This window comes from Limulus polyphemus, unplaced genomic scaffold (genome assembly GCF_000517525.1).
Source record: "Limulus polyphemus unplaced genomic scaffold, Limulus_polyphemus-2.1.2 Scaffold3861, whole genome shotgun sequence".
Classification (NCBI taxonomy): Eukaryota; Metazoa; Arthropoda; class Merostomata; order Xiphosura; family Limulidae; genus Limulus; species Limulus polyphemus.
Genome location: NW_013669471.1, coordinates 7,548 through 25,309, shown reverse-complemented (window position 1 = coordinate 25,309; position 17,762 = coordinate 7,548). Strand labels below are relative to the sequence as shown.

The window sequence follows — 17,762 nt, the reverse complement described above, 5'->3', positions numbered from 1 at the left end:
CCCGGTACGTAACGACAACTACACACGGACCGTACGTGGACGGTCTCCTATTGTCTCCATAACTACGAGACTACGAGCGGTGGGGGGGGGGGGGGGGGTCGTCAGCCTCCATCAAATTGATCCTTCTTATGAAACTTTAGGCAAGTTTCATCAACAATGAAGCTACTAATAAATTATTTTAAGTGTAGGTAAGGGAAAATCAAAATGATAAAATGCAGTTACTTTAGGTAACAAGACAAGTTATTTACAGTTTCGGAAAAAATAAAACACTAACCAATATAAATCTATAAGGCCTTTGTTTACTAATGTTAGTAAGAGTGTATCACACACGTAGCCTCAAGCATGTTTTCTGACAAAGTTTTTTTTCCCCTTTCTCTTCCCTTCTCACCTATCCCTTGTCTAATCTCTTTACCTCATTTAACTATAGTAAATTATATTTCTTGAAAGATTGCACATCCAGTGAAACAGACAAAATCTTGCATCTGCCAACAGATAAACTATGGAAATTACAATAAAAAATGAGTCAATCTAGGACTGTTAAGCAACAATCAAAGCTCAAATATGAGTTGAATCAGATTAGTTTATCCTTTAATTAACTGACAAATTTATACAATATGGATAAAGCTTTAATGGTGAGCTAGTTTTGCTAATTACTTTTAGCTTGTTTCATTCATCAAAGAACCACAGGCAATCACTTAATACGTAAAACGTAGCAGAAAAGTCGTGATTGACAGCCATGTAGGCAGTCACGATATCTACACTGTGACTGATTTTCAGTTTTAAGTTTTTGGCATTTGAAGTTAAGACAAATGAAAATGTTAAATTCTGATGAAGAGTTTTAAAAAGTAGTTCTTCAGTGATTATACATGTGAAATTTCATTGTAGCAAGGGTAAGTTAGGATCTAATACATTTTTCTTTTGTTTGTTTAACCTGTTTATATTTTTATTTTAATAACATTTTAAAATGAATTTTTTGTTGATAACCTATTCATATAGTTTTAGTTCAATGTTTTTGCTAAACATAATCAAAAGAAAATTGATCATGATACATTATAATGATATGTAAATATAAAATTTAACTACAATAGCTATTTTAATTCTATTACAGACTATTATTTTAAGTTATTTTCCATTTGTATTTGAGATACCAATTGTCACAGCAACTTATTATGACAGTGATTTTTCATTTGTAACTGAAACATTAATTATATACAACCAGAAGCCACAACTTACTGTCAAGAAACTATGATTTTATCGAAGATAATGAGTTACGAGTAAATTTTGCTGTTCTTAATCTTACGTTCATTTTAAACAGTTTGACTCACAGAGATTAACAAAATAATTTTTTTTTTAAATCTAATGTAAGATTAAATTATTATTTTCTCATCATATTATACTGTTTATATCCATTTTTCTCTCACATGGCCTGCTTCTGTTCTGATTTTCAAAAAAATCTCAAATTTTCCTAGAAAACAAAAAGTGAACTACATAAAGCATCAATTATGGTGACAATACCAGCAACCTCCTGCTCCTCGAAGCACTCATTCAGTGCCTTATGTCAAGACTACTTTTTCATCACGTGATAGAAAATTTTTTTCCAGGAAAACAAGGCTCAGCCCCCCCCCATCCTAAGTAGGAAGATCTCCCATATGTCTATGACTGGAGGGAGAAAATAAACATGGGTAGATGAAACCGCAATGTGGTAATGTGACACAAGAGAAACCATGAAATGGCAAATGTGACAGCAAGATACATGAAAAACATAAAAAAAATGTCATTACTCACAGAAAAATAAACTAGCTGGATGAGGGGTATAACCAAAACAGTCACAGTGGAAGGAGATAAGTTACTAGAGGAAGAGGAAACCCATGATAAGAAAAGATGTTGTTCACTGCCTTGAAAGGGGCAGTACAAGTGAGATAACAATGAACAGCACATACAGGACAAATGAGATGACTGAATTCAGAATGGTTAAACAGGGAAGGGAAGAAAGGTTGACTGGAGAAAAACATCTGGCACTCTCCTGAGCAGCTCAAGTTTTGGAGAGGAAGGAGTGGTCAGGGAAATAGTAACCTTTCCCTATGGTAAAACTGCAAGAGGCATGCAAGGAAGAAATATCAGAGTAACAGCTCCCAAAAGCAAGAAGTAGAAGAAAATATGTCGTAAACTTATGTTTACAGGTTTAGCCAGTTTGAAAGTACATATATACTATAGCTCTTAATGTACTAAGTATACTTTGATAAAATTTGGCAAGCTTTTAGTAAACATTACTAGTCTTTTATATACAGAAAAAATACTTTTGATAAGGTATTTTCATTAAAGATTTGTATGTGAACTTACAGAGCCTTTACTGAGTCAGTCTGAGAGAAAGGCAATTTTCCTACTAAGGTTAATTTGTTTGTTTCGAATTTCGCGCAAAGCTACACGAGGGCTGTCTGTGCTAGCCATCCCTAATTTAGCAGTGTAAGACTAGAGGGAAGGCAGCTAGTCATCACCACCCACTGCCAACTCTTGGGCTACTCTTTTACCAACGAATAGTGGGATTGACCGTCACATTATAACACCCCCACAGCTGAAAGGGTGAGCATGTTTGGTAGGACAGGGATCCGAACTCGCGACCCTCAGATTGCGAGTCGAGCGCCCTAACCACTTGGCCATGCCGGGCCCCTAAGGTTAAAATTACTTCTTTTCATCATACAGTTTTATATTTCATTTGCATAATCTTCTAAATGAATATCAAAAGTTTTTTTGGTAAATCTTTACACTTTGTCTCTTATTTTCTCTATCCTAACACTAAATGTAGCCAAATCATCAATGTAAAGTGAAATGAAAAGTTGAAAACTATGAAATAGAACTAAAAATAGTTTTTTCTTTCTAGAATGACTGCAGATTATAACAGACAATTATAATTCTTTATCCTAACAACCTTAGCCAGTAACCTTTTCAAATTTAGCTTTCATTTAATTTTATGATTTTGTTGTACTTTGAATTTTCTTTCAGTATCATGACAATCAATAAGTGGCTCAGCAGGAGAACAGACAGATTAGGGTAAACAAACTATCAGGTTATATCACACAATTTCAACCATGTGAATTCTTTGAGGAGTGATCATGAGAAATTTTTTATTTAATTCTTTTTTTCATTTAATTTTCCTTATCAATCCAATAAGTTTTAAATTGAATATTTTTGATATTGTTTTTAATAAATATAGATTAAAAAAATGAGAAATTTAGTGCTTACTTTAATTTTAAGGCTAGTTTACACTCATGTGACTGCTTTTATAACCCTTTTTCTATGTTGGTTCCCCAAAAATAATTCATGTAACTTCCAAATATGAATCTCGGAAAACAAACAATATATCAGCCACAAGAATATAATGTTTCAAAACTATTATGCTTTGTTTGACTTTCTAATTAAGCTATAAATTAAAATTTATCAAGCAACATTTAGTCAAAAAACAACAAGCTTTAATTGCAAGCTACTGGCTTTGACCACAAAAACTAAACAGACTATTATCTGCTTTGTGTAGATCAGAATATGTTCTTTCTATTGACTATAAAGATGACCATGTAACAAACAGATGTGAGAGAATAAGTAACTTCAAAAACATGAAGAGACGGGAGATGCTTCTCTCACGGGTGAGATAAATTTCATAATATCTCAGTAAATAAAGAAGGTAGGATGTTCTAATTTTATATTCTGGCCTGAAATTATCTATAATTTATTCTTTTAATTGGTTGGCCACTCTGAAATCCATATAATGGAAGCAAGAAAATCTAAATGGAGAAAGAAAAAGAGCTCATGATGTGTCACATGACAAAAGTGAGGAATGGGAATGTATTTAAATATTTCCTTTTGAAATTAAAGTTTAGATAATATAAAAATTTTAATTATAAACTACATTTTGAAGCCAAGTTTACTGAGATACTAAAGATGTGTAATTAAGTTTTGAATGTAACTCTATAAAAAGACACAGGGTTAAGAGAAAGATAGTACAATGAACAGTTAGATAATGGTTCAAATGAGGGACTTGTGAGAGCCTTAAGAACTACACAGAGGTTCCAGTCCAGAAAAAAAATCAGATGAAGATGATTACTGATAAAAAAATCTCAAAAGAAATCCATAAAATCTAGAGAAAGAAAAGGAAGATGGCTGGGGGGTTTCTTTACAAAACCGGCAGTAGTAGAAATGGGTCTAAGCTCCCGAGACATATAGACTGACAACTAAATGTGGTGATCAATGGCCCAAATAAAAGTCTAGGTCAAAGAAATTAAAGATCCTGAGAGTGAGTTACAACTTTTAAGAGGGTTACATTCAAAATCTAATTAAACTACTTTATTATCACTGTATACAAATAAACCCAGCATCAAAACATAGTTAATAAATCAAATTTTGATATTCTATAAGTTTTAAGTTCTCAATTTTATAAGGAAATATCTTTAAAAAATCCTCAATCTCTCATAGTAAAAGAATTGTGGCATTTGCTCTCTAGGTCTTCCCTCTTCTGTAATTTATTTACAATCCCTCTAAGAAGTAGGGAATTTAATGTAAATTATTCATTATGATAGAAATATTACTCAGGCAAAGCATAATTTTTATAGACTTCAATCTTATTTGTTTAAGGAGTCATAAACTAGAAAATCAGATCCACATGCCATGCCCACCTGTCACACCCTCTCTTTCACAAATTACCAACAGTTCTCTCTGATGTTTTATACTTTACAATTTGTAACCAGTAGAAAGCCACAGTTTTAATCTATCAAATGATGTATTATATTACATTGTTTTCTGTATAGATAATTGTCTATTTCCTGGTTCAGTTTAAAATTTGTTCTCACAGGAATCACACCAACTAGATTAGCTGAATTTTTAAAGGCTCTTATTGCATAGTTAGAAAGCCAGAATAAATTAAGATAGTTTGCTTTTTGTGTTATTATTCTGTGTTCTTAAGTGCATTATTTAATTAATTAAACAAGTAGGGTTAAGTTTCATGGACAGTCAACAGCAAAAAAAAGAAAAAAGAGAAGACCCAGGGAAGTACTATGTTTCTTGTTTTCCTTATTTATTATTATAAAAGTAATTAAAATGTAAAAATTAGAAACTTTTTATGTTAGATTAGGTAACTTAAGAACAATAATAATGTTTAAGGAGGTATGCTTGTGAGCTTTTGATAATTATTTAGGAGATTCTAGAGATTATGCAAGTGAAATGTGAAAACTGTAAAATAATAAATAGTATTTTTATACTCAAAAAGAAAATCACCTTGCAGGTGAACTATTCAGAGTCTGAGTGCAAATAACTACATCAAATAATGAATTTTTTATTAGAAATAATAGAAAAAACCAAAATTAAATATATTATTTTTCTCAAACTATATACTTTTAGGAAAGTTACTGTCAAGTGTAAAATAATTTTATCCTCTCATTTTATTTTTGGAAGGAAATATAACAAGAGTTCACTTTCGGGCATGTCGTTGTTATCGGGTTAAGCTATTTAGGATAAATGAATGTAGTATTCTGTTACAATTTAAAATCATTCTAGAAAGAAAAAAGGGGTAATTTAGATTTCTTTCTTTTTTTTTTTTGGTAGTTACGAGGTCAGTCAAATATACCAAATACATATATAGTTAGGGTAGAGAAAATAACAGGTAATGTATAAAGTTTTACTGAAAAAGTTTGATATTTATTTAGGAGGTTTTAGAGATTATTCAAATGAAATTTTGTAATTTTCATATGAAGAAAAGTATTTTTAATCTTAACTGAAAATCACTTTATATTTGGAGCAGTCAACACTTGGACTCCATAAATTCTTGGAGGAATGTTTAGTGAAAATAAGTCATTAAAAGATCCGACTTTTTGTCTACAAATGACTCTTAATGATTACTGGAAATTATAATTTTCCTATACTAAAAATGTATTTCCAATAGGTACTTACCTCTGCTTAAAAGATTAGCAATTCTTCTTCAGTGCTGCCCTCTATATGCGAACTTTTTCTTTATGCATGCCACAAGCCTCCCCCCTACCTGTTGGAAATACAATATTCCAACATGTCTCTCATGTAAATCATCATGCATCATCTCTTAACCAAAGTGGCATGATATGCTCACGTGACTCCATTTACTTAACCCTTACTTCAAAGTTTAGCACAAGGAGTGAGCACCAGAGAAGTTGGGAGAAAGGGTGGGAAGTGTGAAAGGAGGTAAGTACCTATCGGAAATACACAAGATTAGCTAGAATCTCACATTGAGAAGGAGGAGGAGGGACCAGTGTGAGAGAACAAAAGAAGAACCCCTGAGAGCATCCGAAGTATACCCCTTACAATGAAAAATATAGAAATGAAGATCAGAAGAGGGGAACTGCACCACTTCTGAGACATGTATATTCTTCACCCATGTGCGAAATGTGTACGATGTAAGGGCAGAAAGCGAGAGGTGTAGAGTGGCTAGAGCACAGTGGACCATACTCAGTAAGTCAACTACATCCAAAACCTCCTCGCAGGTACTAACATTCACATGAGGGTAGGATGAGGATCATACTCTCTTCACCTCAAACCCAAGAATAAGGGATTAAGACCCACACCAATTTCTGGGTATGACACGAGGATCATCTCTGATCTATCGATCTGGGAATCGACATCCGGTATTGAAAGGATGTCTATCGCATGGAATGAACTACCCCAACCAAGGCACAGGTCGGCACCATCCATAGGCAATAATATTCTCATAAGAAGAGAACATGGGATAGTCAATGATAGAACCGTAAAAATCCCATATACTACTGCTGTGACCCATGACTCAGGTGGAGCAATTGGGGGAGGAAGATAGACAATCCAAACTCATGTGAGGACTTATGGTAATTGGTTCACTCTAATCCAAAACCTCTTTGTGGGGTACTGACATCCATGCAAGTTTAGGATGAGGTCTCCCAATCAAAAGGGTGAACTGCAATTTCAATGGCTCAACTCCAGTGTTTATGTCAATGACATCAGAAGGCTACATCATCCCATTAGGTGATGGCTCAACTCCCATGGTTGTGTAAGTGGTATCAAGAGGCCATGTTATCCATGAAGGTGACGGCTCAACTCCAGTGGTTGTGTAAATGGTATCAGGAGGCCATGTCATCCTGTAAGGTGACAGCTCAACTCCCGTGGTGTGTAAATGGTATCATGAGGCCATATTATCCAGGAAATTGATGGCTCTGATCCTGTGAGTGTGGTAATGGTACCAGGAGGCCACCTCAAACAGTCAGATGATCGCTCAACTCCAGTGGTTGTGTAAATGATATCAGGAGGCCACATCATCCAGTAAGATGACAGCTCAACTCCAATGGTTGTTTAAATAGTATCAGGAGGCCACGTCTTCTAGGAAGGAAATGACTCAAATCCAGTTGTTGTGTAAATGTTATCAGCAAGGTGATGGCTCAACTCCTCTGGAGGCCACCTCTCATTTACACCAGCAGAACTCCATTGCTCTACTCTCAACTGAATGGTTCTAGCCCTTTCTTTGTGGAATTCATTCAGGAGGGTGCCTCCTTGGGCAACCACCCCAGCAGCTTGGAACTGGAAAGTGGTAAGGACTCACATACTCCACTCGAGGAAAGGAGGGTGACAATGTGGTGGAGAGACCGGAGGAACGTCATCACCGGAGACAGCGCAATGGGTGTGCATGCATAGCCATGGAAAATAAAGCGTAAGCCAACATGGCTGTACAGTGAGGATGTAGAGTTAAAAAATACATGGTCAGGCACCACTCGCCACAGAGTGGGATCCATGTGATAAAAAGAGAGATAATGGCCCTGAAAACAAAAAAAGAATGAATAAAGCTTACCAGTTAAAGTTGCACCAAAGTCTGCAGAATAGACACAGGTGGTAGACGAAACCCTGACAAAAAGGAAAGTGTAACATGATGAAGATAGCGGAAGATGAATGTACTGGAAGTGGTCGAAATGCTGGACTGTAGAAACTCCTCCTTCAGATGATGAAGGCAAGAAGCAAGAGAAAAAGTGAGATGTCAGATCTGATGGGAGGACACCTGGAACAAGGTATGGGAAGAAGAAGGTAGGGAAGAGTAAGCCAAATGAACCAAAAGGTGGGCCCAATTTGTAAGGGTGGAAGGTGAAAGAAGGGAGGAGGATTGCCATGGGATAAAAAGTTGGTTGCATGTACCCTGAAAGGTAGCAGTACGTGCTATATAACAATGAAGGGCTCTGACCGGACACAGAAGCCTATCTGGATCCAGTTGAGGGTAAAGATGGGATATAGAAGGAATGAAAATAGGAGAAAAGGATGAACAACCTTTCGAGGTCTTAGGGAGAAAGGAAAAGATAGATAGGGTAATAAAGGGTACATGAAACATCAATGGCAAACAAATCCGACCATCATTGTCCACAGACTAAGAGAAAATGGAAATATGTCTTAAGGTGACCAAAAGAGGGGCAACTTGGTACTGAGACCCGTGGCAAAGGCATCCACATGGGAGAACCCCACCGATGGTAAAGATCCCTGATCTAATGCTCACTCCATTGGATATATCTGGTCAGGGCACGAAAAACAATCTGCGACTAGATTGAAAGTACCAAGCACATGACATGCTATACGGGGAATGTGATGTGCATGGGCCTAGTATAATAGATCTAATGTCCAAAAACACAGATCTCTGGACTGGGTGCCCCCTTGGTGATTGATATGTGCCACCACTGTAGAATTGTCTGAATGAACCATTACCAGACAATGATGGGCGAAAAGAAGGAAGTGATGCAATGCTCAATGTAATGCTAGAAGTTCGAGAACATTGAAATGGATGACGGTTTTGTCCGCAGACCAATGGCTCAAAGCTTCCTAGTGATTGACCCATGTCCCCCATCCCTGAAGGGATGTGTTCATGAAAAGATGTAGATCTGGACATAAGGGAGGAAGCAGCATGCCTGCCGACATATGGGCTTTGTCCAGCCACTATTGCAGATTGTCTTGCAGGGAAGTAGGAAGAGAAATGGGGTGGAAAGAGGATCCCGAGCAAGGTTCCATTGTTCATGAATTGCCCACTGAAGGGCTCTCACATGTACAAGATATGTTTAGGGTGATTTGACCCACCAACAAAGAAACCATGTATGTAACACTAGAGCCAAAGACAAAATGCAGGCTAAAGTGGAGGAGAGAAGTGTAAGGGTATCTGCAGAAAACCCCTCAGGATTTCTGTGGAGAGCCTCTGATAGGAGATGTATGGAAGATAGATATTATAAGAAGTTGGTTAGGGTAAAATTTAGGCAAGAATATTGGGCATGGGCAAGACTAACATTTGATTCTGGAGCTGCCTCCCAAATAAATAACAATGAACCTAACAACTGCTGGTCTGAAAATGGATAGTCTGCACGATGGTAAAAAAGGGTGAACTGATCACAAGTCCTCTGGGGGTGTGACATGCTGATCCCCTCACTTAAGACAAATTGATCCACATGTACCCAAATAACAAGAGTGGGAGGAAAACCAAAAATGGCTGGGAAGCTTGTTCATGTAACAAGAAAGGACGAGGTGAGTAAGAGATAGGGGAAAGGGATAAAATATCATAAACCTGAGACACATAATCTGTAAGTACTGAATTAGGCCGCAAATGGGAAAGAACAGCAAACTCTGAAGGCAGGAAAAGACAATCAAAGTCCTCGTCATGCTGAACAAGTTCAGCCAACTCAGGAGGAGCCTGGGCAATGTCTGGGGACAAAGGTTGACCCATGTGGTATTCAATCTTCCAACGTGTAAAAACAGAGAACCACCGTTGGGTCGCCCACTCCTGAGGCCTGAAAGAAAACACTGGTTACTAGTGTGACTCCCAAAGTGGTAAAGTAAACTTTGGAATTCATAGCACAAGGAAAGGATCACAAAATTTCGAGTGCAGAAATATATTGATAAGAATGAACTGGTATAAAAGAAAATAAAGTCAAAAAGGAACCATTTTGCATGAAAAAAAAAATATCACACTGGAAGCACCAAGCACACAAAAGAGTAAGTCTTAATTCAAATGCTGCCAAACAAGAAGTGAAGGTTAAGTAGATTAGTGTAATGGGAATTACACGCGTCACATGTGCATATCATGCTACTATTGGTTAAGAGAAGACGCATGATGATTTACATGAGAGACATGTCCGAATACAGTAATTCTAACAGGGGGTAGCAGAAGCCTTGTGGCATGCATAAAGAAAAAGTTTGCATATACAGAGCAGCATTGATAGAGAATAACTAATCTTCTGAGAGGAGGTAAGTACCATATCAGAAGCTTGCACAATTTCTTGAAGATACACAAAACATATTAAAAGTTCTAATATGGAAACTATAAAGGTCAATTTAGGGTCACAAACTCACCCAATTCTATAGCGAGAGAGTTAAAGGGCATATGGGCACATCTAAGAGGAACTCATGTGAAGAGGGAATCCCCAAAAAGAGACAAATCTTATTATGCAAGAAAATTAGGGAACATGAAAGCTTTGGTAGCAAAAGCTCCATATTTCAAAAACGTAAAGAAGAAAGTTGAGCCTGCCCTCACATACAAATTGAGAATGAGATACTGGGAGGGGATCAAGATTGAACTGGACAGCTAAACAAGCCTACCCATATGAGATGATCATCAAAGGAGAAGGGAGGTCTCAACAGTGGATACCATGTTGAATGGTGCAAATGGAGGTCAAACATCCATACATTAGTAGAAATGCATGCCTAAAGAATATAACCTCCAAGCATTAAACTAGAAATTGTGCACAAAGTTTGAAAACTCAAAGCTTGTTTGTCTCTTGTAGCACATAGCTTCACAAGTTGCTATATTCACTCTGTCCACAGCAGGGAATCAAACACAGATTTCAGTTTTGTAAGTCTGTAAACTTATCACTGAAGGACTTCTACCCAATCCAAAAGGCAGGCAGTCAAATAGTCATGTGGAGAAAATATCTGAGACATCAATCTAGTTCATTCACGGCCTGGGGGAGTACCCACCTCAGAATGGGAAAACCATCTATTTTGAGCTGTGGAATGACTAAAGTTGGTTCAAATAGGACAGACCTATGACAGGTCATCAATATCCCATCTTCGTGGGAATGACAAAAAGATGGATAACACAGAGTAGTGTTGAGGAACTGTTCCATGGTGTCCTAATCAAGTAACATGGAAAGTGGAAGGATGGGGAAAACCCCTGAAAAAGTGTAATCCAGTGGTCTGCAGCAAAGTCTACAGGTACAAAAAAGTGGGAGAGTTGAGCATCAACTAGATTGAAGCCAAGGGGTGGCTCCAGAAACAAGTTGCTTTTGAAACTCTTGATGGCCAACCCACAAAGAGGAGGGACATCATATAGTATTAAGAGCACTATGAAAAGAAGAAGAGGCAACTTCACAAGGTTTTACAGGATGAGAAACCCGTTGGGGCCTTCTGGTCCAATAAAAAAAAAAAGAGATGTTTATTGACACAAGCTGCATCAGCTCCAGATTCCAAAGTACAAGAAACACCCCCCCCCCCCCAAAAAAAAACACCTCACCTCATCATATTGAAAAGATAAAACACAGTGGTCCATAAAAGAGGCAAATGTCAGAAAGTAAGGCAACCTAATGAAGAAAATCCCAGAAACAAAGTTAACTGGGACACAGTGAAAGAAAAATCAAGGGAGAGGTGATAAAAAGGTATGTGCAAATTCCCCAATAAAGCTGACATAGTGATAAAGTAAAGCCTCTAAAAGAAGGTAAAGCATGGGAAGATAGTGAAGATGTTCAGTAAGTTAGCGATGAAGACAAGATGTAGAGTAAAAGAGAAAAAAAAAGGAAGGAAAAGTGGAGATTCCCAAACTAAAAGAAAATCAAATGAATGAAACTCATGCGACAGGGTAGCCCAAGATTCAGCTAAAAAACAACAAATGGAGAAAAAAACAACAAAAGACACATAACTGTGTCATCTAAGCAGCAAAGGATGAAGATGGTATAACCTGACCCTCTTTGGGAAGAGAGAGATAACCAGAGGCAAAAACAGACATAAAAGCAGTTAGTTACAACTGGGTGAATTATATTGAAGCAATAAAAGCTGGAAATTAAGAATCCTGGAACCAAGATCAGATTGTAAACAACCATCTACCATGACAGTACCATCACCAACTGCTAAGAGTGCCTCCAGTCACTATTACAGTAGTGAAGGATTTCTACTGAAGTGTGGCAGAACCCCTAGAGATGATCCACAAAAGTGTCTGATGTTTTTTTTTCTTTGTAAAGTGGGCTTGTTACGTCTATGGTACACAGGCCTAGATTACTGGTATGATGACAAAAGTGAAGAGTACTTAACAAAACTTGTACACTAGGTTAAAACAACAGGAAGTAGTACTGATAAAGAAACCTCACTAGAGATGCTAGAATACATATCCTAAACTTATAAAATGGAGTAAAATTAAAAATAAGTTTGAAGATAATTTGAATCAAAGTCCTAACTGAAATGTTTCAAACTTTGGTAGCTTTCTTTCTCACAATCAAGAAAATAAAGGAAAGGAAGATTACACTTTAAAGGGCAATGAACATTTAAAACAATAAATGTAAAAATTGCACTGATTCTTAAAAAACACCTGAACAAAGCAATGCCAAGGAAAAGAATAAGCCTTTGTTGAAACACTTGTGCTCACACATTTACTTCACATGGAGGAATGTGTTGTCCTCCTATTGGTGGATGACTATAATCTAATGATGATTACATCATAGGCTGGCATGATACACATTAATACATGTAGAGATAAGAGTTTTATTCAAGATTTGTGGAATGCTCAAATATCTTCTTGGAAGATGTGAAAGGTAATAGTTATTTACTTCTATTGAGAGGTGAGTAGTGTTTCTGAAAGAACACATTCATTTCACAGAAAATGTCAATTGTGTGTCTCGTCGTGTACCATCACTATAAGGGATTAGAGTATACTAACTTTACACATTATATAGGCTACACTAACATGATGTTTAGGTGGTTCATTTAACTATTATATGTGATGTTCGTTTTTTGGGGGATGGGTAATGAAAGTGTTCCAAAACACGACATTAATTTCTTAAAGACCTAATATATTGTATGACAAGTATTTCATATTACCAGTTTTCATAACAAGACAGCAATAATTAATTTTCAGGATCAATAATCTGATATTGCTTGACAATGCAACAATGATAATTAAGTGAAAGTTATTTATGTCTACAAATAATGTCAATAAGTATACTGCATTTGAACTTTTGATGAGATTTATTACAAGCAGAAGCATCAGAAGCAGTGGTGCTGTTGCACTTCCACTTTTACATATTTGAGTTATATAGCAACTGTAAAATATATTATCATATTACTTTTATGGGGGCATCCCCCCAATGTCCCCTAGATTGAGCTATCTTTGGCAACACAGGAGCTGCTTTTTAGCAGCTCCTTATACTTTCATTCTCTCATTGTAAAATCTGCATGTCTAGCCAAGCACCCCCACTTTGTAACTCCTTTCTACACCACTGGTTTCAAGTAAAATAAACATTTCTTCTTTCCATACCAAATATTAGAAGAATACTTTTCTACACTTACTTCTGTACATGAACATCGGTTCAGAGGATTGAGTGCTAAAAGTCTGTGAACCAGTTCCAACAAATCATCACTAACAGCAGTAAATATATCTTTTAGAGGAGTTCCTGGTAAACTTCTGAACTGCACATAATCAGGTAAGCTTGATGAACTCTAATAAAGAAATTGAAAACAAAATAGTTTTGAAAAAAGCTTTTAATAAATAAAATCTGCTTCATTAATTGTTGATATTACATAAAACAGAGTCCTTGATTTAAAATAAATCCTACAAAAACAAAACTGTAACTTAAACATAGCACTGATACAGTCAGCCAGTAGTCTTTAAATGTTATCATAACTGGGATTAATGCAAATGTGTGACATCTGAAATATCCAATCTATGGGTACAGTATACAGTAACTCGGTGCAGTTGATTTGCATTTTCAGTGGTTAAGTTTTCTGAGCTTAATATAACGTAGTAATTATTGACAACTTACAATTTAACATAGGTGAATACAAAATAAAAAGTTGCATATACAATTCACAGAATCCACCAAAAATTAATAGGTCTTCAGGACAGAGATTTAGCTTTAGAAGCTACACTGCTAGTCATTTTAGTGGGATTGAAAGCCCTAAACTTATATACTAGCAATGTAAATGCTACTTATTTGCACATGCAAAACAAACTGATCACAGTGTATCAGGTAATTGCTCGAGCCTTATAAGAGCAGAGTTGTAATCACATTAAGTTTAGCCTTCCAAACAATGAATAAAAGTGAAGATGACCTGATTTTCAGATATATAATGCCCATGATGCAAAGCCTCATTATGAAAGACATCTGTCATCAGTAATGACTATTGAAACAAAATACATCTGCCATGAACAAAAACTGTTATCATCTATCAGTAAAGGAAATTTAAAGTAAAATACATCTGTCACAAATAAAATCTGTGTTACCAAATATTGGTGAATGACTAACTGAAAAAACTTTGAGAAGCTTGTAAGATACAAAAAATATGTGACTGTGCTTTAACCATATCATAGATACTCACATAGCAGTAAATGATAAGTCCAAATTCTGCAAACAAGAAAACATAGCTTCAGTGGTGCTTCAATTACATACTGTAGACAAGTGACTGGAAACATTTTTCTTTTTTTTTTGCCAAATGGTTGAGTAAAAGTTTGGAGAAAAAATGAGGCATTTGATCCTTCGTACTGTTCCAACAGTGCAAGTCAATGAAAATGGTGTTATGTTGTAGATTTGTTTGTTTATGTTAAGCACAAAGCTATACAATGGGCTATCTGTGCTGTGCTCACTGCAGGTATCAAAACCCAATTTTTAGCATTATAAGTCCTCAGACTTAATGCTGAGCCACCAAGAGCATCATGTTGCTGAAAATGTTGTAAGTGTTGTGTCCTTTTAGAAGAACAAATAACACTCAGAATGTACTTGAACACCGCTGTCAATTATGTCCATTTCAAAATTCTGCATTTCCACTCTGATGGAAAAAGATTCTTCCAAAATTTGAATGCAGCAATTCACAAAGTGTAAAACTGTTTCATAAAAAACAAATTTTATACCATGTTAACTCCAGGTTACTTTTTATTCTATAAATGACAGTGCAACTCAATATTAGGAGGAGGATCCTGGTACTATAAAGATTATCAGGGTATAGAGCTGCAAACTATAACAAAAAATATTATAACCAAGATAAAATTCTTTAGCAATAACTTTTACAACACAAAAAGCAAAATGAAAAACATTCTTAAAAGCATATGAAATACAAATCAACAGGAAAATCATAATTAGTCACAACAACAAATTCAGAAAGTATTAATGGTTGGAGATGGCTTGAATGGGTAATGAAGAAAAACTTTAATATAAGTTTAATATAACAGCAAATGTACAATGTTTCGACAAGGTTTTTTCATCATCAGAAAGTAGTTTAACTTAGATGTATTAGCTACAAAGAAAATTTAGCATAATATAAATATTTGGGCTACAAAGATGTAGTGGAACTTGCATGTATGGGCTACAAAAAAAAATCTAAAATGGTGAACATTCATGTTAATCAAAATTGAACTTGTATCATACAAATAATCAGATTTGGAGTATGGTGACCTTATATTTGTACTAGGCACATTGTCAAGGGATATCTTCCCTTCAGTATTTTTATACTTTCCCAAAGAAGGTGGCACTTGAAAATTCCTTAGACTTGTGTTGATGAGTTCTTTGGTAAAACCAGCCCTGTAGAGTTTTAGAAATACTCAAAGTTTTTTTATCTTCTCAGTTTTGGTTAATTGGATGATCAGGTGACAATGGTGACAAACTCTGAGAGATTTGATCCTTCTCAAATAAGTACATACAGGTTTATTCTCTGAATATAGTCAGACTTTTATCCAGGATGGTTGTCTTTTGTCTTGTGAGTATCTCTTGAACAGGCTGTGTTGTTTGTTTGTGTCTTGTTTAGATAAATAAAATGTTTTTGTTTTAGAATGAGTCTTGTGTCCAGTCTCTCTTTCTTTAATTCATTAGGGCAGAATTCAATTTATCTCAGAAAGTAGGTAATTTTCTTATTTATAAGAAGTAAGTTCACCCAAGAATGCTACAGAGTAAGGTAAAAAGGTTTAAATTTTGTTGCTGTGACCATATAGCATTTGTTTTTGCAGCGTTTTCTGTATTTTTGATTATTGTGCTTTTCTTTGCTCCTATTGTACTCACTCTTATATTGTATATTTGAACATCAACATAACTTGGAAAAGGCATTTTCAAAATGAAAAACTTAAAAGAGTGATAATGGGAACCTCTTGATGCTGAAAGGGAAACCATGATTTAAGAATGTGTCATTAATATTAAGTAGTCCTCTCCTAGATGTCAGTCATTGGCTACTAATGTAGGGGGACATGTATGTGATATTCACCCAGCTGCAAGTTCTTAGAGAAGAACTAAAACCTGGGACTTTCCAAACAGCTAACATTTTTCTTTATCTAGATATGAACTTCAGCAGGTGGGAAAGATCAATGAATGAAACTCACAATGGTAATTTCCAGTCTGAAGGTTCTGAAATTGAATGGGAAGGTCTTTACATGGAATAAGATTACTGTCAATTAATATAATACCACCACTGATCTTGCCACCTGTGACAAGGAGACTAGAGGTGTGATGCTGGAGAACAAAGTTCACCAAACAGAGCTGCCTTGCCATCAGGAGAGCCAACAAGCACTCAAGACTGACTTAAAGGGAAGATATGAACCTCCCTGGGGAAGAGGTGTCCTACTAAAACCACAAAAAAATTAGTGGAGTCTTCAGCCCATGTAGAAGAGAAAAACTTGTAAACAACTGATACAAATAGCATTTTGAGCAAGGCTTTGTGTGTTGCATGTCCAGCATATCTGATGATCTCAGGTACTGAGTGAAAAGCCTTATCTTGCTTTCTTGATTTCTGCTCCTAATCTTCTATTTTCCTCTTATACTTATCAATTTTCCCAAAACCTGTCTCTAATTTATCCTCAAGTAAATAATCTCTGCAGGTACTTTATCTTTCTAAGCCTCCTGAAAGTTGCAATCAAAGTTGTTCAAACATAACCCCAATCCTGATACTAATCACACCCTACAAATTTCCACCCCACTTATCCCTAAACTACCTCTAACAATATTGAAGTTTTAATAGATTATATTTTCTATTACAAAACTACCTATCCAACAATTGCATATTTAACTAATATTAAGCTTTCATAGTTTATATATTACATTGTAGATATATCAAACACTAAAATCCCCTATTACCTAATAGTGATATTAGTTAGCAGTACCAAAGCTACAATGTACATCATATTTCTTATTATACCGAATTAATAGCTAATTTAAATAATCACTAATGCATTAAATTCTCAGCAGGTACTAAATTAAAATAATAATAATAATAATTTCATCTCTTAAAATAAACAAATTCTCCTTCTTACATAGCTGACACCTGTGACAACTCTTTTATTTCAACCTATTATTTAACATCTTTAGTGTCCTACAGCCTAGTACTACTACTACTAATTACAAACATTAAATTAGTTGCTTAAGTATCTTGTACTAAGCCTAATGTTGTAACTTTAGGTTCAAATGTACATTCAGTAATAAAATCTAAAAGAGTGCAGTCTCAACTAAAATAAATACTCTTAACTTTAGTAATACCATAAAGAGCATTTTGAGACTCTATAAGTTAGTGGTGCATCAGAAAAT

At 35.6% G+C, this 17,762-nt stretch overlaps 1 protein-coding gene across 1 annotated transcript in view; it reads right to left on the bottom strand.

The window, feature by feature from the left end:
• The window catches only part of LOC106470177 (cyclin-dependent kinase 7-like), a gene marked incomplete at its 5' end in the record, with an annotated part of 26,230 nt that extends 12,529 nt beyond the window's left edge, over positions 1–13,701 (bottom strand). Inside the window, one exon of the mRNA XM_022398782.1 lies at positions 13,552–13,701. Within this exon, the coding sequence (XP_022254490.1) occupies positions 13,552–13,701 (150 nt within the window). The remainder of the gene's footprint in view (positions 1–13,551) is intronic.
• Positions 13,702–17,762: the final 4,061 nt, after the last annotated feature.